Consider the following 21,085-nt stretch of genomic DNA (forward strand, 5'->3'; position numbering starts at 1 on the left):
AGCAGGGAGATAACCTGCAGGGATGGAAGCAGCCAAAACTAATTAGAAAAAAATATATAATAATAGGAAGAATTAAGACAATACCTAGTATTTCCCCTCACTGCAGTTATACTCGCTATAATTAGGCTTCTTCAGTGAACAGTGAAATTAATGATGTAAACAAAGGGAAGCTGTATTTTTAGATCAGCCTCAACCATAATGTGAGCCCACTGTGACAGAAACACAAAAGGGGAGCCCCACAAAAGCGCTGTGGGGAAATAGGTCAGTGACCTAGAGTGGCACTGCAAAGTTGTTGTTAATACTCATGGAGCAGTGTACTTTTAAAAGCCTGTCCCCAAGCCTGTTATTGTCGGTGATGATGGGGTGTGTTTATTGAGTTTTGGAATCCTGCCAGTGATCTTCCATAGGCAACTGAAGGAAGTGAATTTTAGTCGAGTCTGCGTGAGACCAAGATTTGTTTACCTTTTATGTGTAGAGCAGAGCGGATGAAGTGTCCGTGAACCAACATGCAGGAGGGGGGGCGGGGTGAGAGGGCTCATGTGATGATGAATGGCCAGTACAGTGCAAGATTGAGGGTGGGTTGCATCAGCATGCGCATAAAGAGGAAGAAGGAGACTGTCACACACACCACCCTTAATAGCAAAATAACCACAAACAGTTGTGAGGTAGAGGTCACACATTGCTAGTGTTTTATTGGGCAGTTACAAACGTGCATTAGGTCGAACAAAATTCTGACCATTAGTAATGGGACACCCGCCGACAGACAACAAGCCCCTCTTCCATGTCCACAAAACATCAGCGAAATGTTCTGCTTCATCAGTATTAAAAGACATTCAGTAACTGTTTTTGAAATAGCCAGAAATTCCGAGGAATACATGTTGCATTAAGGACGTAAGCCTCATAAAAGCATTAACACAATACACTCTGTTACGGACCCAGAGATATGTAACACACACAAACAGAAAAAATACTCAAGTTCCCTTTTGAAAGGATCTCTTACATTTTTAGTTTTCCTCTTTGTGCAGCCTGCAAGGTAAAAGTTTTCAAAGTGAACACAATGGCTGATTGTAAATTGAACGCTATTATCTCAGTTACCTGGCAACCATACTATATAACCATACAGCATTAAAAAAAGTTAAAGCTCATTAATCATTAATTATCCTCAACTAAATTATATTTAAATATTTAGTCAACATGATTATGTAGACACAATTTTTCAACGTCTGCATTGCATTTACGTTAAGAACAATTATATATTTCCCTATAGCGGTAGGCCTGTACTGATGAAGGGTAATTCAACAAGTAAATTTGATGCAAGATTAGGCTTGATTAGCTCCACTGACAAGGCTTTTGGTCTTAAATGGACTGAAAGGAAGAAAAAAAAAATCTTTCAAGTGCAGAGCAATGTTAAAACAAACCAGTGCCTCAGCAAAGGAGCTGGAATGAAGACAGGATTGCTTTTTGCCTCAAAGTGCAACAACACCAAAGACAAATCGGAGCTACTTTGCAGAAATCGGTCAATCACAGAAAAATGCTTGGCAGCGGCTCCACCAAGAGCAGATGAATCATAGCAGAATGAAAATACACCAAAGTATGAAAGTACATCTTTGACTGCACAGATCAAAGGAAGTACAGTGTGTTTGTTTGCTGCATGCTTCAGTATTAACCACAAAAAGATCTATGATGATGGCTACAAAGATGTTTTTTTTCTTCTCCTTTTTACATGAACTATAAAAATACAATCGGGGATCAAATAATACATAAACCTCTCTGTCGTCTTGATATTACTATGAGCCAATACATTTTTATCCAAATACAGAAACTAAAATCCCTGTACTTTGAGGTATATAGATTACATAGTAGAGTAAGTGAAGAGCTACCTCCTATATGAATACATCCTTTACAACAGTGCATCACTGTATACATTTTGTTTTGTAGTTAATTACGGTGACAGCGCTAAGTCATGTTGATATTTTGAATGCCATAGTTTGTCTTGCATCTTTACGTAATTCTTAAAGTTTTGAACAATCCTAATTTTAACAGTCCACCAATCAAACTGATGTGTGAACGCACACTGCAGTCACACAGTTAGAGAACTTATGTGCAAAATGTTGTCATTTCCCATCCCCTAGAAAAATAGTATCCATCTTATGAACATAAAAGAAAAATACAGATTTCATTTTGCTTCAAAGTCCTCAGACATTGATGTAGCCAGGGAAGGAAAATGTTCATGATCCCTTAATGTTCCTAACACATGAACGTGATTGTTGTTAGACAGGTAAAATTCAGTGATGGTTGGTCATTAAAGCCTCAATATTCTTTGGAATGGCTAAAACTTTTCCTTTGCTAATTTGTTGTAGCTTGAATAGACGTATGTGAAATACCCCATGGACAGATTCCTTCCCCTTGGCCATTCGAAATATATCACAGAGAATTCTAAGTAGTGCTTTTTAGATTTTTTTGTTCTTACTCCCTTTGGTTAAAGGAATGCTGGCATACTCTCATCAACATTAGCTATTATTTAGCTATTATAATCCAAGTTAGCAAAGTTAGCCTGCTAACACAAGTCTTCACACTGCTGCAGGCAAATTGGGTAATAAAACCTGTTGCTATTCCACACATATCTCAGTATTAGAAGCACGACTGGAGCTCTAAGTGGAGTATTTGTGAAAACGAAAAAAATTGCACGGAGCGACCATAAGCACAGCGCTAGTACACAGTACAGAACAAAACAATAAATGCATAAATTAGCAATTAGCTGAATGTAGTTAAACAGCACGATATAATCCTAATTTTATTCTTCCGTTCTGACTCAATGCAGTGAAGTTTTTCCATGATCTTGCAGTAATACACCACATTTTGAAACCACATCAGACGAGTTGTCTTCCTTTGGTGATGCGGGGCTGCGAGTAATACATCCAACACTAACAGATTAATACAGCCATATATAGTAAAACGCAACACAGGTGTGCGCAGTAAACATGTTGGACCTCTGCATGTTAGAGCAACACGGTGACGAGAGAATGGCGACAACGTGGAGATCACTTGCTACACCACTGCCAGTCAGCGATGAAATGGGACTGGAAGGACTGTTTGAGAGGAATCATGTAGGGCGAGGACCTTTGGATGCCCTGGAGAAGAGAGCGAGGTCCTCTGAGGACAGTCTACAAGGCAAAGAGGGCATCCTCCGTCCGTTCAGCTTTCTTTTGGGAGCCACCGGGGGCACGGGCTGGGTGAGCAGGGTTAGCTCCAGGGGGAGATGGCAGAGTGTCTGCGACCTTCGCTCGCTCCTCCAGGAACTTATCAAACTCTGAAGGGAAACAAATCGATTTGTCACAGACATGGAGAGCTGAGGGTTTACCGAAGTTATAGCGTGAATCGGTACAAATGAACGAAAACTTCACAGTGGAACAGAAATGAATTGTGATCCGTCTATACCTTCACTGGTCACCCCTTCCTCTGCGGCATCTCCTTTCTATAAAAGAGAAAAAAAAGTGATCAGACAATGTACACGTGATGCGATCATTAATGGAGTCATCTTAGTTTCGAAAGACACAAGTAAACCTTAGTGAACAGGTTAAAAAGCATCAAAATGCCTGTAAAGTGCACCCCAAACAGAGAAAAATACATTTAAACTTGCTCATAAGTCATGCATCCTTCCACACTCTCTTGGCAGGTGAAGACAAAAGGGAAACCTTCTTGAGCACAACTCCACAACCTCCACATGCAAATGTTAAGGTCATCCAACTCCTCATCATTAGCACTGTGTTAGCATTTGTAAGTTAATCCTCACAGGAAACTGATTTAAGTGAGTCATTGGTGGAAAGATCTTAAAGTGAATGAAAGGACATGACGTGAAAGGAGACTTAAGTCAAATGTGCGGTCAAATATGAGATGGATGGGGAAAATGTGCTATCAAAGAAAAACAAAACCGAGGATAGAAGAGAGAGAAAGAGAGAGAGAGAGAGAAGAGAGGAAGATTTAAATCAAGGTAAATAAGTCTCACCACGTCAGCACAGAGCCACTCCTCTATGTCATCCATGACAGAGGACTGCGAAACGGGGATCTATGGAGCAAAGCCATGGACAAACCAAGAGGTAGCACCAAAGCCACACAACGAAAAGTCACCAAACCCGGACAACGAAAAAACAAAAGTTGGAACACACACAAAAATAACAAGAATAGGAATCACCAAAGGCTCAGAGAGGAAGATAATCAAAATGAAAACAAATCAAAATGGAAACGAAAATTTGCTCAAAAGACACACTCAGCCTCTCTCAAGTCTGTGCTCTTATTGTTCTGTCATGTGCGACTCAGCTGTCTCGTACTAGAACAGGAGTTCCCAGGTTGTGTTTTGTTCTCATTAGTTCTGTGGTGCTGACATGGCTTAACAGCTGCCGACTAATGTCACACAGCAGCGTTAATTATTCCACATCATTAGTTAATTAGCAAATCGCTTGAACGTGATTACGAGATTGATTGGATGGGTGAAGCTGAAAGCACAGGGACCGTCGAGAGGCAGGGCAATCCCACAGCATTCACACACACACACACACACACACACACAGCACACAAAAAATGCTCTATGGCGTGCAGCAACTGTGATGATGGAAGCCGTGTCAGGGTGGACGGTGTGCGTTCGGTGAATTATGGACTGCAAAAAGGAAACTTTCTACTGTGGCTGAAGAAGCTGTAAGTCCATTCATGAGGAGTAACAATTGGGGGAAACTGGAAAAAGCACGTTTTTTGTTTGCAAAAGCAGAAAAGACATTGAGTTCTTGTCTTCCACATCTGTTCACTGCCTTTGCAATGAAGTCAATTCCAGATTAGATGTTGCTGACCTGATATCAAAGTTGAAAACAAAAACCTTTTTCCTGTGGCTACGAAAAAAACAGGTGGGGTTTCCTCGTGAGTGAAGGAGCGTTTCAAAAATAAAGGTCAAGGCAGTGGAGGTCATTCACAGGAAGAAAAAAAAACATGCAGCTGTGTGAAGAGGGAGTCAAGTGGTAGCAAAGAAGTCTCTTCCTATCATGACTCACAGCTGACTCAAGAGTAATCCTTAATCTTCACAAATTCACAGTAATATCAGCAACTTAATTGTCACACTGTTACAGATGTTACAACTACAGGTTCATCTGTTAGTTGATCTATTTCTGGTTAGTGTGAGACATGTGAGGTTGTTACATCTAGTGACATAGCTAAGATCCAAAGACAGTTAGAAGACAGCTGACAAATACTGTCAACTACACAGCAAACGGATCAGTACTTTAACAATGTCCAGCACTGCTGACATTGCTGTGTGGCAAACGTACCTGCTGCTGTAGTGTGTGACTGTTAAGAGGTGAATTGAGTTGATGGAATTATTCATAAAGGTGTTAAAATGAGAAGCTTGGCCGCGTGGATAGAGTACAATAGAGGAGGGCAATATGGGTGAACTTTTATATCACTATATTTTATATTACTGCAGCAACACTTTGCTTTCTGGGAACTAAAACCTCAAAATCACAGCTTCAAAGTCATTTCGAAAGAACGTCAAGATGCAAGTTTTCAGCACGTATCATGTTATGATGTTATGAGTTTTGTTTGTAGCTATCACCTACATTACATCTGACAAATTGTTACAGACCTGGGATTTGTATTAATGACATCAGAAATATCTAAATATGTACTGATATAAATTAACCAATAAATGTTAAAATGAATGAAAATGATTATTGTTACACATTTTTTGTTTATTGTCTTTACTTCCTCTTTGCATTTCCTTATTTATTTATGTCTTTTATGGATTTCCTTTTTTTGGGCACTCAAATGACCCCATACTTGGGCAGAAACAGTACTGCAAAATGAGCACTGATTGACAAATTGTGATATTGCCCAACACTAGAGTACAACATCTGCACATGACATGAAGGTGGATGGTCTAAGGGGGGTCCTGTTTGATCATTTCTGGACAGAGTGGTGAGATGAGATGAGGCCAAAAAATGAGGATTATGGATGATGCCACAGAAGTTTTAGAGCAGCAGGTGATGGCAGACATGAGGGAGGGGTAGGAGGACACACTGAGGATGGAGTCCTCACCATTCCTTGGGTAATAAGCCAGCTGTCTATGGGCAGCTCCTGATCTGCTGGGTTATCATCCCCTTTTACCCTCAGCTGAATCAACAACAGAACAACACCTTACACAAGAGAAGAAAGGTAGCAGGCCCCACCACAGCATAGCACACAGTGCAGAGAGAGACAGAGGAGAAGTCAAATATGCAAGAGACGACTGCCATTTACAAGTGGGGAGAAGAGGGGACAACGGAAGAAAAATGGTGAGCGGGTTCATTCCTTAAAGATGAAAATGAGGAAAATAAAAGGGGAAAGAGACTCCCTCAAGTAAAAGAAGTATACGAGGCATAGATCACCTGAGGTAACTAAAAAAGCAATGGTATGTGCAATCAATTTTGAGTGCGCGTGTGTGTGTCTGCATGTGTGTTCAGGTGTCAGAATCATCTGTGTGCAGAGTGATAACCATGCAAATATATTGCACTGTGTGCTCCGACTGGGAGAAAGACTACAAATAAATCTTTGAACTAGCACGTGTTCGACTTTCTGTAGAAACTGATTTTGCTGCGCCAGAAAGTCAGCAACTAGAACTAATATTTACCCAGCACAAATACAAGAAAATGACATATTTTGACCCATTACTTGTACGTATTTATAGGCAACAGTCAATACACAAAGCTACGCCTTTCCATAAGATCAAGTTCGAGTATCATTCACACAGGCCAAAGGTCACTGCAGAACACACAGTATCACAGACCATCACATGCAGGGAGTGACCGAGGGCTGAGGACAGACCGGTAACGGGAGGTCAGCCATGTGAATAACGCAGCACCCCTACACTCCATACATGGGTGAAAGCTGCATCAAACTACATGCATCAGTGTACTCACCCCTCCTGTGTTCTGCTGTCTCACATCCAGAGCCGAGGCCAGGCCGCCCAGGGCCTGAGGGTCCTCATACTTAACACTGTGTGTGAAAATATACAGAATGGTCATCGCAAATCAAGATAATGGTGAGTATCCTCACATGAATGAAGTGAAGAAGCTGTCTTGCTCGCTGACGTACAGTCCTGTCTGTGTTTTTTGATTTATTTTGAATTGCCTAAGCCTGTCACCATGGCAGAAGTCATGGTTTGCACATTGTCTCCCCGACAAGTTAAAGTTAATGATGATGATGATATCATTAATAATGATGTGTGTCCTATCTGTGATGCAATAAAAAATATTTGTTTTTTGACGAAATGTAAGGTTAAAGTAATACCAGTGTGTTAAGTCCGGGTTCTCCCCAGACAATGGAACAGTGGATCAGCGCCACTATACTAATTTTCAATGTTAGCTGCTTTGTATCGGGTGACGAGCGAGCGTCCGTCCACCCGGTCCGATGATTGAGACCACATTTCTGGGGAGAACCCTGTAAGTTGTTCTATTTTAAAGTTTTAAGAATATTTTGATGATCATTGGGATAATATTTTAAATCACAATTATATTGGACAGGATAATTGCAACATTATTTTTTGTATCATCCGCGTCTACACTAGGCACAACAATACCTCCACCCTTTTGCAGTTCGCACAAACATTCATCAAGGACGGGGCAAATCTATTTTTCTGGAAAAGTGGAGAAAAGCTCCAATTTCTTTCGCAAAAGTAGCCTCAGTAGACAATAAGGTGGTGCTGTCCAGGAAGAGAAAAGCTCCTTTTGCACATTTTTCTGAGCTAGAAAATGTGTCTCTCCTGCCCTTACTTTATCATTTTCATTCTCCCCACCAACATACAGCTGAAGGCAACAAGTTGTAGGTGGAGGAAATCAGATTAACATCTGTTCCCTGGAGATATTCAAAAGCCATTTCAAGAAAACGTGGGAGGAAGGTTAAGGGACTGTAGACACATTAAAATTTAAGTATGAAACTTAATCATGAAAAAAAAGTTTTTATGCAGTGAACAACACAGAACAAAACTATATAAAAGCACCTGTGGGTGTGTGGAATTGTATTTGAATATTAAAAGTGGTTATGAATAAGAATTAAAATAAATGGCACCCTGAATAAAATCAAAGGACCTGGGCTGCCCCAGAAGAAAAAAAGATTTGGACCTACTTTTTGCGCTGGTCAGCCAGAGAGCTGCTCCTGGTCTGGGCAAACATGTCAAAATCATCCTGGTTGCGGCTTGGTAGAGAGGACAAGGTACCGCTCACGCTGTCTGAAGCCACATCTGGAGAGACGGTGAGAGAATAGACAGTGAGAAAGTCCAACAAAGAATATTATGTTATGCCTCTATGTCAAGAACAACAAGAAAAGCAATATGTCCAAGCTGTACCAGAATACTAGATTGCAGAGACTTTCTAGACACCAACCAGGGAGCAAGAGCTGAGTTATGCTGCTGGTCTTTTAGGAGGGGGCCTCTGCCATCAGTGTGTGAATGTGTGTGTGAATGGATGAATCTGACATGTGTTGTAAAGCAGCTTTAAGCGGTCAGTAGACTGGTAAAGCACTATATAAATACAAGACCATTTACATAGCCAAGCTGGAAAACAAACATGACAATATTTTGTTCTCACCGAGACCAGCTAGTGCAGTGGACAGCGAGGCTGCGGCGGGGTTATGGGCTGGGGAGGCAGTGGCCCCAGCGGGGGAGTGGGCTTGGGGGCTGGAGGTGATCCTGGGCGTGACCACGGCCGGGGACCCCGGGCCCAGGTCTATCAGGTTGTCCTCCGTGGCTTCATTCAACGTCTGAGGGGAAATGGATGTAAGTACGTATGAAACAACATACTTTTGAGGTTCAAGCAATAGAGAGAAAGGACTATTTTAAGCGTCTAGGGGGAAATTAGGGATTACAAAGTGTTTGCTCTGTATACAGAGCAAATACTTTGTAGCTACTGAAAGTCTACAGGATTGACTAGTTACACATTTGAGACAACATTGTAGGCAAGTAGGTGTGGCTAGAGGCTATGCACTGGGACAATTCTGAGGGATGAATAAACAGATAAATAGGTGTGTGAGACAGAAGGTAAGAAGGAGGAGAGTAAAGGACATATTTTCTACTTTCACAGAGCGCGACTGATGCTGCTGACCCATGATATGGGTCTGACAGCATCAGCCCCATATAGCGGACGTGTTAACAGTCCTTCGCTCTGTTCATCCCAGGACTGACCATGGTGCTAACATCATACTTGCCTCCATCAGCTAGCCACAGCACAAACAGACAGAACACACAGAAAGATCAACAGCATGCAAAACAAACAGCAGTGTGGGATGCAGTGAGAGATGCCCTGATCGTCTGGCCAATCACTGATACTGGCAAATGTGCTCTCTAAACAGCAGATTGGAACTAGTCCTGCTCTGCTCTTCCAGTTTTAATAAAGCTAAATGCGACCCACTTGCATTACAAATCAAAGCTACAGTGGATTGTTTATGTTTGTATAATGCAGAGTAAATAATAATTAATAATTCAGATGCTAAAATCAAACAACAAATGGCTGAGTGAATGGACTTATATTGGAAACATCTCTCATATCATCCTTAGACAGATTGCCACAGGCGATGCAAATGTAGATTTTCTTGAAATGTAAAAGAAAAGACAGGTTTAAAAAAAAAAAAAAAAAACATGTAAAAAAGCAAAAAGAAACCAAGTGATCCTTTGAGAGAATTTGGTGTGTTTGATGTTGACGGCACTCACCCCATTGTTCTGCGCAGCTCTGCCCGACCTGTACCTCTCGTACCTGCGCGCAGCACAAAGAACCTTTGAATGTTTCACCGAAAGCTTTGTGCGGTTCAAATGCTTAAACACCTTTCATCTTCAGAAACCTCATAAAAGAGACATTTTTACAAGCGTGAAACCACTGAATGTTCAAAAGCACATAAGCTATCTACAGTTCTTCATACAAGCTCTACGACTTTGTTGCTTTTGAGCTCAAACTGTGTTCAATCTTTGCTGAATCCAATGAAAAATTGATCAGCTTGGGTACAGTAGTCGCATCTGGAGCCTCTCCTTTTAAAAGTTATGGATCGAGACACAGTTTGTCAAACCAACAACATTATTTAACTATTTAACATATTGAATGAAGCACTGGTCACGATTTTTGTTTTATCTAACACTTAAAGCTGCTGTAAATGTTGTCATGGTTTAGCTAACTTCCTGTTCCATTGCTGCACTCTCCACACAACTCCTTTCTTGTATTCGAGGCAGCGATCTTTGCCTCTCCTTCTTTTTCTTCAAGCATTTTTCATCACATGGACGGTTTCGTAATATAAGCCATCAACAGGAGCACTGAATTTGGTAGCTTTCCCTGTTCTGCACATTGCCGGTGTACCAGTACCAGAACAGCTATTCAACACTTGCTAATGTTACTGACTAAAAAAATTGCACTGCAACAGCTTTCAGATGTTTACACCAGACCGCTGGACGTACCAGAGAATCGCAGTAGAAACTGCAGTATTGTGAGTTTTTCTTGTTTGTTTGTTTTTTTTTTATAATAAATTGTTATGACAATATAATCTTTTTATCTCACCTGTGAGTACCATAACTTTGTTCGAATGTACATATAACTGTTTATGAAGTCAATTCTGTTTACAAAACTGTAATTCTATTCTGTCGGAGCTGAAACATGAAGTGGGATATTGTGCTTATCCAGCTGTTTCTGTGATTTATTGAACGTTGAATTATTTTAATCACCAATAGAAAAGACCCTGAGCAATAAAACAACAACATGTATGATCAAAAATTTCAAATTCAGCTATTGGACGGGCAAAAACTGTGGTGACAAGTTTTGCAACAAAAGTTTTGTTGAGGCAACAAAATATTTCTACCAATACACAGCATCATAACAAGAACAACCTTTGCCGTGCTACACAAGTAAGTCTGATTGATTGTACCTCTCATATCTGAGGAAAATGTTGTTGAGGTCGTCGTTGACGTGTAGCAGCTCCTCGGTCACCTCCTCGTTAGAGACGCGTGAAATGAGCTCAACCACTCTCTGCTGCATAGCCCTGCATGTTCTGTTGAGCTCCTGGAGGGATTGGCACATTAACAGACTGAACAGTAAGAAGGAGGAATCGATCGGTCAATAGATAGACACTGAAACAAAAGGAGATGTATGGAAAGAAGAGACACTCACACAAACAGTCAAATATATGTCTGCTAATTCTACAGCATCATACAGCTCTACAATGAGTATAAAAGTATAAAAAGAGAGAACTGTCTAAATCTGGGTGAATTATTGTACAATAAATAAACTGCAAGTATATATTTTATAAGGCATTCATGGCTGAGAAATTCAGAAATATTTGCTCAGTTGTGTAAAGATTCTGTGAATGCTTTTTTCCTATAGCAGCTGGAAAAAGAAAAAAGTCGGGAAATGCACCACATAACCGTTACAACTGGCACGGGGCCAAAGGGCCAAATCCTCGCAGCTGACACAAATACCTGAGTGGATTTGGCATGAGGAGATTAAACTCCACATGAGTTTCTATACTGCTGGTTAATTGCAAATTCTAGGAATTTTACTTCAGTCAACAGGCTCTTGATAGTTAAGGGCGAGTTGAGCATTTGCTCTGAAAGCTAAAGACACTACTCCCCCTGGTGGCTGCACATGAACACAACACTTCACAGCTGACATGCACTGATGGAAAGCTTTTCTATTAAAGTGCAGGGAATTCATACAGTGTAATATTGCATGAGCCTATAATCACAGCATTTGTTTTTTTAAAGGCTGGCACCAAACTGTCTTCTGATTGGGATTAGCTTTGATGTTTTAAGCCGTGTTAAACCACTTTAAATTAGAATCCACTTTGAACACGAAGACATAAAAAGTATGATTCATTTCTGTTGTCGTACTAAAACATTTCATATCAGGCACAACATAAGCAATCGTGCGCAAACAAACATGTACTTAGTTAAGTTATTCCTTTGAGTGTATTCACATGTCTCTGACCTGAAGCAGTTCTAAGTCAGAGGGGTCTTCCTGGCCAGGCACCATCTCTGTTAGCATCTCTGACATCACTTTGGTGTTTCCTCTCACTACGTCCAGCTCACTGCGCAGCTGGGCGATCTGAAAGGACAGAAGGTCAAAAATAATTTAAAAACACCCAACACACACACACAACAGACAAGATGAGTCATCCAACTGAGATATTTTAATTAGTTTATGTGCTCAACTCTGGATATCTATGCTTTACTTACTGACTTCAGTGAAATGGGCTTCACTTTACGAACAAAGGTGCAGTAAAAAGTTCAGCGTCCTGAGTTGAAGCCCTCACCTGTTCAGGGGTGGCCGTGATGGGGCTGGGCATCTGGGGCTCCTGTGTGATGGAGGGAGGGCTCGGGGAAGGTTTAGGAGTCCCAGCAGCAGGAGAGGCCGGAGCTAGGTACTTGATCATGGCTGGGTCAACCTCTGGTGTACCCTGGAACACAAATTACCTCTACTGATACTGCTGCGTATATATACATACATACATGTTTTTACTGTTTGTGTATCTCTTTCTTCTCACCCTCTGAGGTGTGTGGATGGGAGACAAGGCATCCAGATCTGCCATTGGGAACTCGATGCCTTTCCTCTTCAGCTCCTCATAAATGTGGACCACACCAGTCAGATCAGGGCTACTCCTGAAGGCATCAGCCCAGGCCTGCCACAACATACACACAGAGATGGTGAGGGACAATAAACATACAAAATCTGATGGTGCAAATAGACCGGGCAAAAGCCAATAAAGACAGGGTCTAAACGAGGAGTCTCCATGGGGTCTCCTTCAACAAATCCCTATAAATAATTAGAAGACAGTGGAAGGGGAGATGGATAACACCACCTGTTGGCCGAGGTAGGTGACCTCAGGTAACTGGATAGCAGCATAGGCTGTAGTCTGTGGTGCAACGCCTGGAAAGTGGAACATACAGTACCTACCTGGCCTCCCAGAGACCACCACTGACCTGCTCGATGCTATTTGCCAAGCTGACTGTCTATTACCTTACTTTTAAAAAATTGCCCTAATACCCGCAAACACTGATGTAAAAATGGTAATAGTCAACAGAAACAGAGAGATCACAAAGAAAGACGGAAGCTCCGATACCTGTATTAGTGCCAGCACTTTGTCTTGTACGATGGTTGGAGGGTTGTTTTTGGGGGAGATGATTTTGACCAACACACCATCAATGAAATCTCTGTTGGCCACCTGGACATGAAACCTGTGACCGCAGTTCTTTACACATGTTTCTACTACCTGCAGAAAGACAAGGAGAAAGAACATAAAACAGAGGCAGAAGCCTGGAAAATAAAACATCTGGAAGAGGTAGCTGAGATAAGGAAGGATTTCACTCTCTGGTTTAACGAGCAGAGCTGTCGTGGGCAGACGTGGGCGAGTATGAACGCAGCTCAAAAGGCAGGGCTGAAAACAGCCGTTGACAGTAGTCAGGAGAAGAGACACAGTGGAATAATGTGACCAAGAAAGACCGAAACATCAGGAGAGGTCAGGTTTTGATGCAGCATTGAATCAAAAAAAACCCACAGCTTGGACCTGGCTGTCTGAGAATAACATCAGCTAAAAATGCAAACAATTAAAGAAAAGAAAGAAGAAGCTCTCACCGTTAGCGCCAGCATCACTTCTCTGTAATTCTTGTTGCCACTAAGTCTCTTTTTCAGTGCCCGCATGGCATCTTTTGGCCTGCGGGGAGACGGCAGAGAAGATACAGCTGGATAAAGCACCCCAGCTGAGAGCACGCACAACATCTTTGACTTTGTTGGAATAAATGATTTTTTTTTTCTGTCACAATAACAGATGCGAGTCAGTCTGTCACTGTAGCAGTCCAACTAAGACAGTCACGGTCCGTCACGCCATCTGCTTCTCTCTTTTCTTTCTGCGTGACGATCTGTTTCTCCTAGAGCAAAATCAAAGCTGCCCATCCATGAACAGCTCACGCCGGCTTTCCACCTCTGACTGCCGGAGTCTTTGCCACTGATGAGGAGTAATAACTTCTTATGAACTCCTTCAAGACATACTGTACATTTATTGAATGAGGGAGCTGAGATAGATAGATAGAAATGGATGGCGATGGAGCATCTGATATAAAGCTTCCTCCGACAGTACTCTGTACGTGTGTGTCTCGGATTTAGTGTTACAGGTTTTGGTTTCAGATGGTGCGTCTGCTTTGTTATGTGTGGATTCAGGTATCAAACATTTAAAAGCACACAGGGTTCAAGACGTCATATGATGACAAAAACTGCAGAATTTTCTGAAGTCTGGAGCTAACTGGGCATTGTCTAACTTGCTGAATACAAGAAGTTCTGTGTTCTGTAAAGCTGAACTCCCCCCTGTGTGTGTGTGTGTGCTTTGGGTATGACAGAGAGGGCCCCATGTCGCATGCCAAGACAATGAGTGCGTGTAGGCATGAAGAATGTGAAAAAGCCGGGGAAAGTGCTGAGGGAAAAATGGAAAAAGACAGTATTCTTCTTGACTGGGATCTCTTGACTATTACATTTATTCAGGCTACAAAACATTCAACGACTCATACACCATACTGTGGGTGACCTACCTTGAAGTTAACTCAGTGGTGTTGTAGAATAAGGTTGTGTATGTTTTTTTTTGTACATTAAAAATGTAGATCATATGCTGCAATGCAGTCACATTTACAACTGCTTTCGTTTCAATAATCTTAACAGTAGCTGCAGTTACATGGACACTAATAGTCCACTAATGATTTGAATATTAATCAAATCAACATGAATAAAAATACCTCAAGGAGACCTAGATCATTTTCAAACCCTTGGACTGTGAGTTAAACCAGAAAAAAAATTTAAAGATGTGGCATTTTACAGAGGATGTAAAAGTAAATTTATATTCATATATGAATTAAAACATGTTTATATGTATTATAAACACAGTGTGTAGAAGACGAACATAAGAATTTCATTGATGAATACATTCATTCATTCAATCACTGACACCTAAAGAAAACAAAAGGCTCTCTGTGGTTTTGCTGAAGAACAGTAGTCAGTGTATTATTTGCTGGAGTCACTCAGTCAGCCAGTGTGTGACAAAACAATGTGGGACTGACAAAATCAGGGACAAAAGTCTTTTTAGGCCAAATGTCCAGTCTAAATCTATAGATAATTGATAAAAACAGATTTTGACCCCACAATGATTAACTCCCAAAAGGTTCAGCAGCTCACCCCTCTTCCGTCTCATTTATGATATCACAGATCTCCATGTTAAGGGTCCAGTCCTCATTCTGCAGGCCTCCATCTGTGGCCCTCTCTGGAGGAAAACACAAAAAGTTCAACAGAATGTTTTATTTATATAATGTTATTTCCAAATAATTTTGCCCTGACTTCACCTCATTACAATCTCTGCACTGTAGTGTAGTCTACACAAGAATAACAGATTAGCAGGTCGCAAGTTTTTATCTAATTTACAGAAATATGTGCTGTGAGACAAGAAGCTGGTGACTTTTAAACATACAAAACTGTTTTCAACCCAACAAAATGTCCCTTAAAATGCAGTTCATATAAGGGAGATATCATATGTTTCCTTTTCTGAGTATCTGTGATTTACAAGTCTTGGTTTCTTGACAACCCAAACCTGAGGTTGGTTGGCGCAGTAGTACATTTTAATTTTGACACCCAATCCTCTGTTCACACCCCGCCAGCTGTCTTGTCTGTAATCATGATGATGCGCTCTAGTCAGGCTTGTTTGTCGCCTGCACTTTAGTCAGTGCACACTCATCAAAACAACCCGTGGTTTTACATTGAAAGTAAAACTGTTGTGTAAGCAAGTCAGCATGTGGTGACAGACTTCAGTGCTCTGCGTCTCTCGAATGTCCCTTTTAATTCAGCCAAACATCTTGATGATATAAATGGAAATTAAATCATACGCCATAAGTTAATAATCTTGTTCAAGCCCTTCTAAACTTGACTCCAAATGGATTTTCTATATTCCTCCTAGATGAATGAGCAACAACTCAAGTTTAAAAGAAACATCTCTGGACTGATACAGATTATTTGAAATAAAGAAGACTGATGACCAATATTTGACACAATGTGTATTTGCAGTAAAAATGACAATTTTAGCATCCAAATTTAGGACTCTACTTTGATTCAATTTTTTAAGGTACTTGTACATGAGTCAACTACATTTCTGGAGAAAATATTGAAGGTTTTACCTGTAAAATGTTACTAGTTACTTTGCAGATTCAGATTATTCATCAGCACCCACACAATAAAATATTCAGATAATCAGAAAAGTGCTGTATAATCAGTTGATCCCAATTACCTAATTAGAGTTTAACACTCAAACTTAAGTTTGGGGGGGCAGGGGCACCCAAGTAACTCAATGGTAGAGTGTGCACCCCATTCACAGAGGCTGTGTCCTCACTGCAGTGGGCTAGGGCTCCAATCCAACCTGTGGCCCTTTGCTGCAGGTCATACCCTCTCTCTTTTATCTCATTTTCAGTCAGATGAAGGCATGAAAGGGGCTAAAAAGAACAATCTATGTCTGACTGAGGGGAAGTGGTTTGATCAGATTTGAACCCACCACCTATTGTCAGATTCAAAAGTTGCTGAACACTGATGAGTGCATGAAAGTATGTGATGTCAGCTCCTTCTGACCTCGTTTAAACCAGCGAGAATTGCAGAATAGATAATACAGAGAAATACAGAAATAACAAGTAACAAAGTTACAGCCGAGGTGAGAGGTAAGCTGTCATAAATATTGCATGACAACAAAATACTGATTTGTTTTATCCCCCGCTTTCATGTTTATTTGTTTTTATTCATTCATTCTATTTCATTCATCTATGTTATTGGAGACATTTGCACTAGAAGTAACTTTTCCTATTTTCAACTGTATAATTAAGCCCAATAAAAAGAGTTGTGGAACAAAAGACTGCAAGATAATGAGGTGAATAATAATAATGAGAGCAAAACAGTCTGAACATGATATGACATCCTAAAAAAAACCTGCTCTGTTTGCAGTCATAAATTTAGCTGTTTCTCTCTATGAGGTGTGGGCAGTTTGTCCATACAAGTCCCACTGATTGTTTAAATAGAAACTAATCTCTGTTAAAAGTGCTGGGACAAAGTCTTGGTTCAGATGTTAAAATTCTTCATTTCATTAAGTTTTGACAACATTCTCCCCCGGCCTTGTAGGAAGCCCACATGTGCTATAATCCACCACCTGTTGCTCAAAGAAGCAAACAGCCAGCTGGAAACGAGGGATATCTCAAAGGAAAGTGAGGCTGGCCGTGGGTGTGATGTGGCTGTGTACTCAGTCACAGAGACCTGCTTTCCCCTTCACACTCCACCCTACCGTTTAATAGCATTTTGGCTACAGCCAGGAGATAATGCGATCCAGACTGTGAGAAGCTACAGTGATGAACTGGCACTGCAGACATCATCACTGCCTTCCTTGGTCTGTCTCCTCCCTCCTCCCCCCATCTCCCAAATCCATCCATCATGTCTGCGAGCACTGTTATCTTTCAGGATCGCAGTCATGTGGGGAGAGGTTCACAGGGAAACAGAGCAAAGGGTTTTCTACTGAGGTGAGCTGTGACTGAGTTTCTGTGACTGACAGTCAATAGATTCTCATTAGACGATTCTTGAGCTCGGACAGGGGGAGCTTCCCTCCCTGAAGCCCAGAGGCCCCGAGCAGGCTGTCATGCCCAGGCCAAGAGCCTCACACTGGGCAGTGTTGCCTTCCTGTTGGGAAGCTCAGTGTTGGATGAGCCTGACAGCCATGACTTATTCATGCTCTGCCTCCCCCTCTCTAATCAACTTGTCACAGACTGGGCATCCACAGAGAGAATGGCTTTTTTTTAAGTCCCACCTACAAAACACACTTATCTACAAATGCAGAGACATATAGTGAATTTCAACATGAGCAGGATCTATAACATAGTGCTGTGCCTCGGCGTTAGGAAGCACAGTAAATAAAGTATAACTTTGGAAGAATTAACCAGCTACTCCCACTGAGATATCCCAAGTAATCTCCTCAAGTGGATTGTCAGATCAAGGCTGGACAGAGCATGAGTGCCAGAGGAAGAAATAAAAGGGAAAAAAAAAAAGATTTCACCATGTGAAATGAGCCCGAACAACACTGAACAATCAGATCCTTGCTAATGAAGTTAAAAGCCTGCTGAGTGCATTCATTCATGGTGTTGTGTCAATCCCACCCAGTCCTGGGAATCCACACCGCACCAGTGAAGCCAGTCGATCACATGGCTTTAACGGTGGCAGGCAGTGCCATGCGCTGCCAACTAAGCCACAAATCTCTGTCTCCCTCTCTGGCCTTGTCTCTTCACGTTTTGGCCTTTTAAGACTGTCTCTTCACATTTTCTACTTGTCCTTATCTTTTATCTAAATACCTCAGCAATAATAGAAGTCACTGGCTGCTAGACAAATGCTGGTCATCTAAATGCTGAATAAGGCTGCAAATTTCTTTCATAAGAAATGTATATGGCAGAAATGGAATATTATATTCATGATTATGTTGTCATTCATTTATAATCAACTCAAACTGAAAACATGTGTTTTCATAACCTTAGAAAGAGTCTTATATATCAACAGAGGGGATGTGTCCTCTTCAACATCAGCCATGTTGCAACATGTTTCTAGAGTAGCCCAGAACAAGACAAACAATAACACTGTTGTACATACCTATCTCTGTCACCAGCATTTGATGAGCACAGATAGCAAGGATACTGGCGGATAAATCAATGAATATCCCTATTATCAGTATCGGCATTGCCCCAAAATCTAGTATCTGTCAGACTCTGATTTAAATTTTTGTTGATATTCTGCAAAGGACAGTCAGTAGATAAAAGATGACATGCCAAACTCATCAATCTAAAGCTCTACAGACTCTATGGACTATACTAAACATGGTTCATTAAGAACAGGAAACACATGGTTCATGGTTGAATGTACTGTAAGTCACTTTGGACAGGAACAGAAAGATTTTTCTCAATTCAGCTATCATTAGAGCATTAGAATTTATTTTGTTTCAGGGGTGTCAAAATCTGACTGACAGATTGTGTTCCTTTAGCTTGCTGTTCTGATAACCTCCCACTGATATGTTCTCTTTTAAAAAAAGCTACAGCAGTGGAAAAGAGCAGGCAAAGTGACTTAAAAGTGTTGCGGCACACCGAGGAGAATAAAAAAAAAAAACATAAAGAGAACCTTAAACTTAAACTTGGCTTAAACTTCTGCTCATTAAAAGTGAAAACAAAAACACATGCGCACATGGCACATATCATTCCCCTCCACCACCTCCTCAGTCACTTTAGGTGATGAGAAAGCTCAATAAAGTTCTTCACAACAATGCATCCCTCATCAGATGTTATCCTTCTCCTCTGTCCTGCTCTTGCTCATTGTTCCAGGTAAGCTGATGCTTTGCCCTGCTGTTGCTGCTGCTGCTGCTGGTGTACAGTACCTCTGCAGCAGCCAAACAGCCAGCTGGCGGTACAGCGCTGCACAGCACAGCAACTCAACCGCAGAGATCAGGCTGGAGATGCAGCCATCTCTGTGACACGGGGAAATCCAAGATGTGCTGCATCCATCCCACTGCGTGCATGACCTAGAAGGACCTCTGCAAAGTAAAAATGTGTGAGACGATGCTCAGGGTTGGCGCCTTAGGGCCGGCTTGAATGACATGATGGCACAGAGCAGCTGACCAGTGGGTGGTGGGCAAGACTCACCACGCAGGCAACAGGGACAATTCAAAAGGCCCAAATTCATACATACTGTATGTCCTTCCTCCAAACTTAATCATCTGCTCAGTGGAACACATATTGGGTGAAAACATGAGATAGAAAAACACACACATCCCTTGTTTATAAAAGAGCAGCTCTACTTGTACTCACAGAAGAAAATATGTAATCAAAAAATGTTTCAGGGGTGGCTGCTGCATTTACTTACTGCAAGACATTAATGTCTGGCCCACATCTATTTGGCAGAGGCTTAACTAAACCTTGAAAAAGCAGGAAATGTGGCTCTAAGGTAAAGGCTATTACATTCAAGTCAGTGTAGGACATAATCTAGAGCCAGAGAAGGTGGAAAACAGCATAGTGTGTTGGCTGATATTCAGGCTTTACTTCCTCATCACTCAACCTTACTACTTTTTACAATGAGGGAAAGTACACAGTTGCACCCTGACTACACTTATCAGACAGAAGAGTAATATTTTCTGTAGATCTCACAGTAGAAGCTTATTCTAATCTTTGGTGCCATTCACTCATGACAGAGGCACGGCAAAGCCTTGGTGACAACTGCTCAGGATCAGAGGATGTTTATCTCTGAGCTGCTTTGCAAGTCGGGCGAGATGCGAAGATGAATGCGACCACACCAAAGGGATGTGGTGGGTAGGCCACGTCCCCCTGCTCCTCCGTAGGAGGATAAGCACCACAGCACACAAAGCCTTGAGATTTCAAACTAAAAAAAGAACAACGGGGCTGAGCAAACGCTGTGGCCAGCTTTTGTTCGGGAACTGAGGTAATATTAACTTCAGCTTGGCTAAAGCTCTGCAAGCCACTTTGAGCCATGTCTCTACACACTGCCCATGTCACTGCCGCCTCTCAGTGTTATATGCCTGAAGGCTACACTGATTTGTCCACACAGACACACACGCACAGTCATTCAACGTAACGTTAACACACTTGTCATCGCAGCGGACTAAGTTAGACAGGGTTAGCTGGTTAACATTAGCTGAAAAGCTCATTCCAAGTAGATGACGTTTGTTGCGAAGATGCTCGCTAGCTGGCTATTTCCTCTGGGCGCAACCTTACGTGTCGTAATTCAAAGTGGAAAACACCAAATGTCTGCCAAACTATGTAATGTGGAGGAAGTTACACAAGTCGAATTGATAATTTCAAGGCTAACTTACCTATACACTGGCCCACGGGAGTGCTGTACGGATTTCCAAGTAAGAACTCCATTTTGACAACAAACAATCCGCTCGGGAATGACAGAGGCTGAGGCCCACAGGCGGCACTAATAAGTCCCGCCCACACAGCAATGCTATTGGTCAACAAAGACAGTACCTTCGGTGTGTATGGCTGAGA

The 21,085-nt window shown here is 41.6% G+C and overlaps 1 protein-coding gene across 3 annotated transcripts; it reads right to left on the bottom strand.

Annotated features, from left to right (window-relative positions):
- Positions 1-666: 666 nt before the first annotated feature.
- Positions 667-21,019, bottom strand: LOC119014075 (TOM1-like protein 2). 3 transcript variants are annotated; one of them, XM_037088985.1, is made up of 16 exons: positions 20,908-21,019; positions 15,204-15,288; positions 13,620-13,698; positions 13,108-13,257; positions 12,532-12,666; positions 12,301-12,444; positions 11,976-12,092; positions 10,918-11,051; positions 9,722-9,764; positions 8,604-8,775; positions 8,143-8,257; positions 6,939-7,014; positions 6,079-6,153; positions 4,007-4,066; positions 3,439-3,475; positions 667-3,310 (listed from the first exon to the last, which is right to left on the bottom strand). In XM_037088985.1, exons 1-16 carry the CDS (start codon positions 20,957-20,959, stop codon positions 3,165-3,167), a joined length of 1,620 nt encoding a protein of 539 aa, XP_036944880.1. In that variant the 5' UTR covers positions 20,960-21,019; the 3' UTR covers positions 667-3,164. The 3 variants fall into 3 exon arrangements, with proteins under 3 accessions (XP_036944880.1, XP_036944881.1, XP_036944882.1); XM_037088986.1 differs by lacking the exon at positions 6,079-6,153; XM_037088987.1 differs by lacking the exons at positions 4,007-4,066; positions 6,079-6,153.
- Positions 21,020-21,085: the final 66 nt, after the last annotated feature.

The sequence above is a fragment of the Acanthopagrus latus genome, chromosome 23 (genome assembly GCF_904848185.1).
Source record: "Acanthopagrus latus isolate v.2019 chromosome 23, fAcaLat1.1, whole genome shotgun sequence".
In the NCBI taxonomy this organism is placed as follows: domain Eukaryota; kingdom Metazoa; phylum Chordata; class Actinopteri; order Spariformes; family Sparidae; genus Acanthopagrus; species Acanthopagrus latus.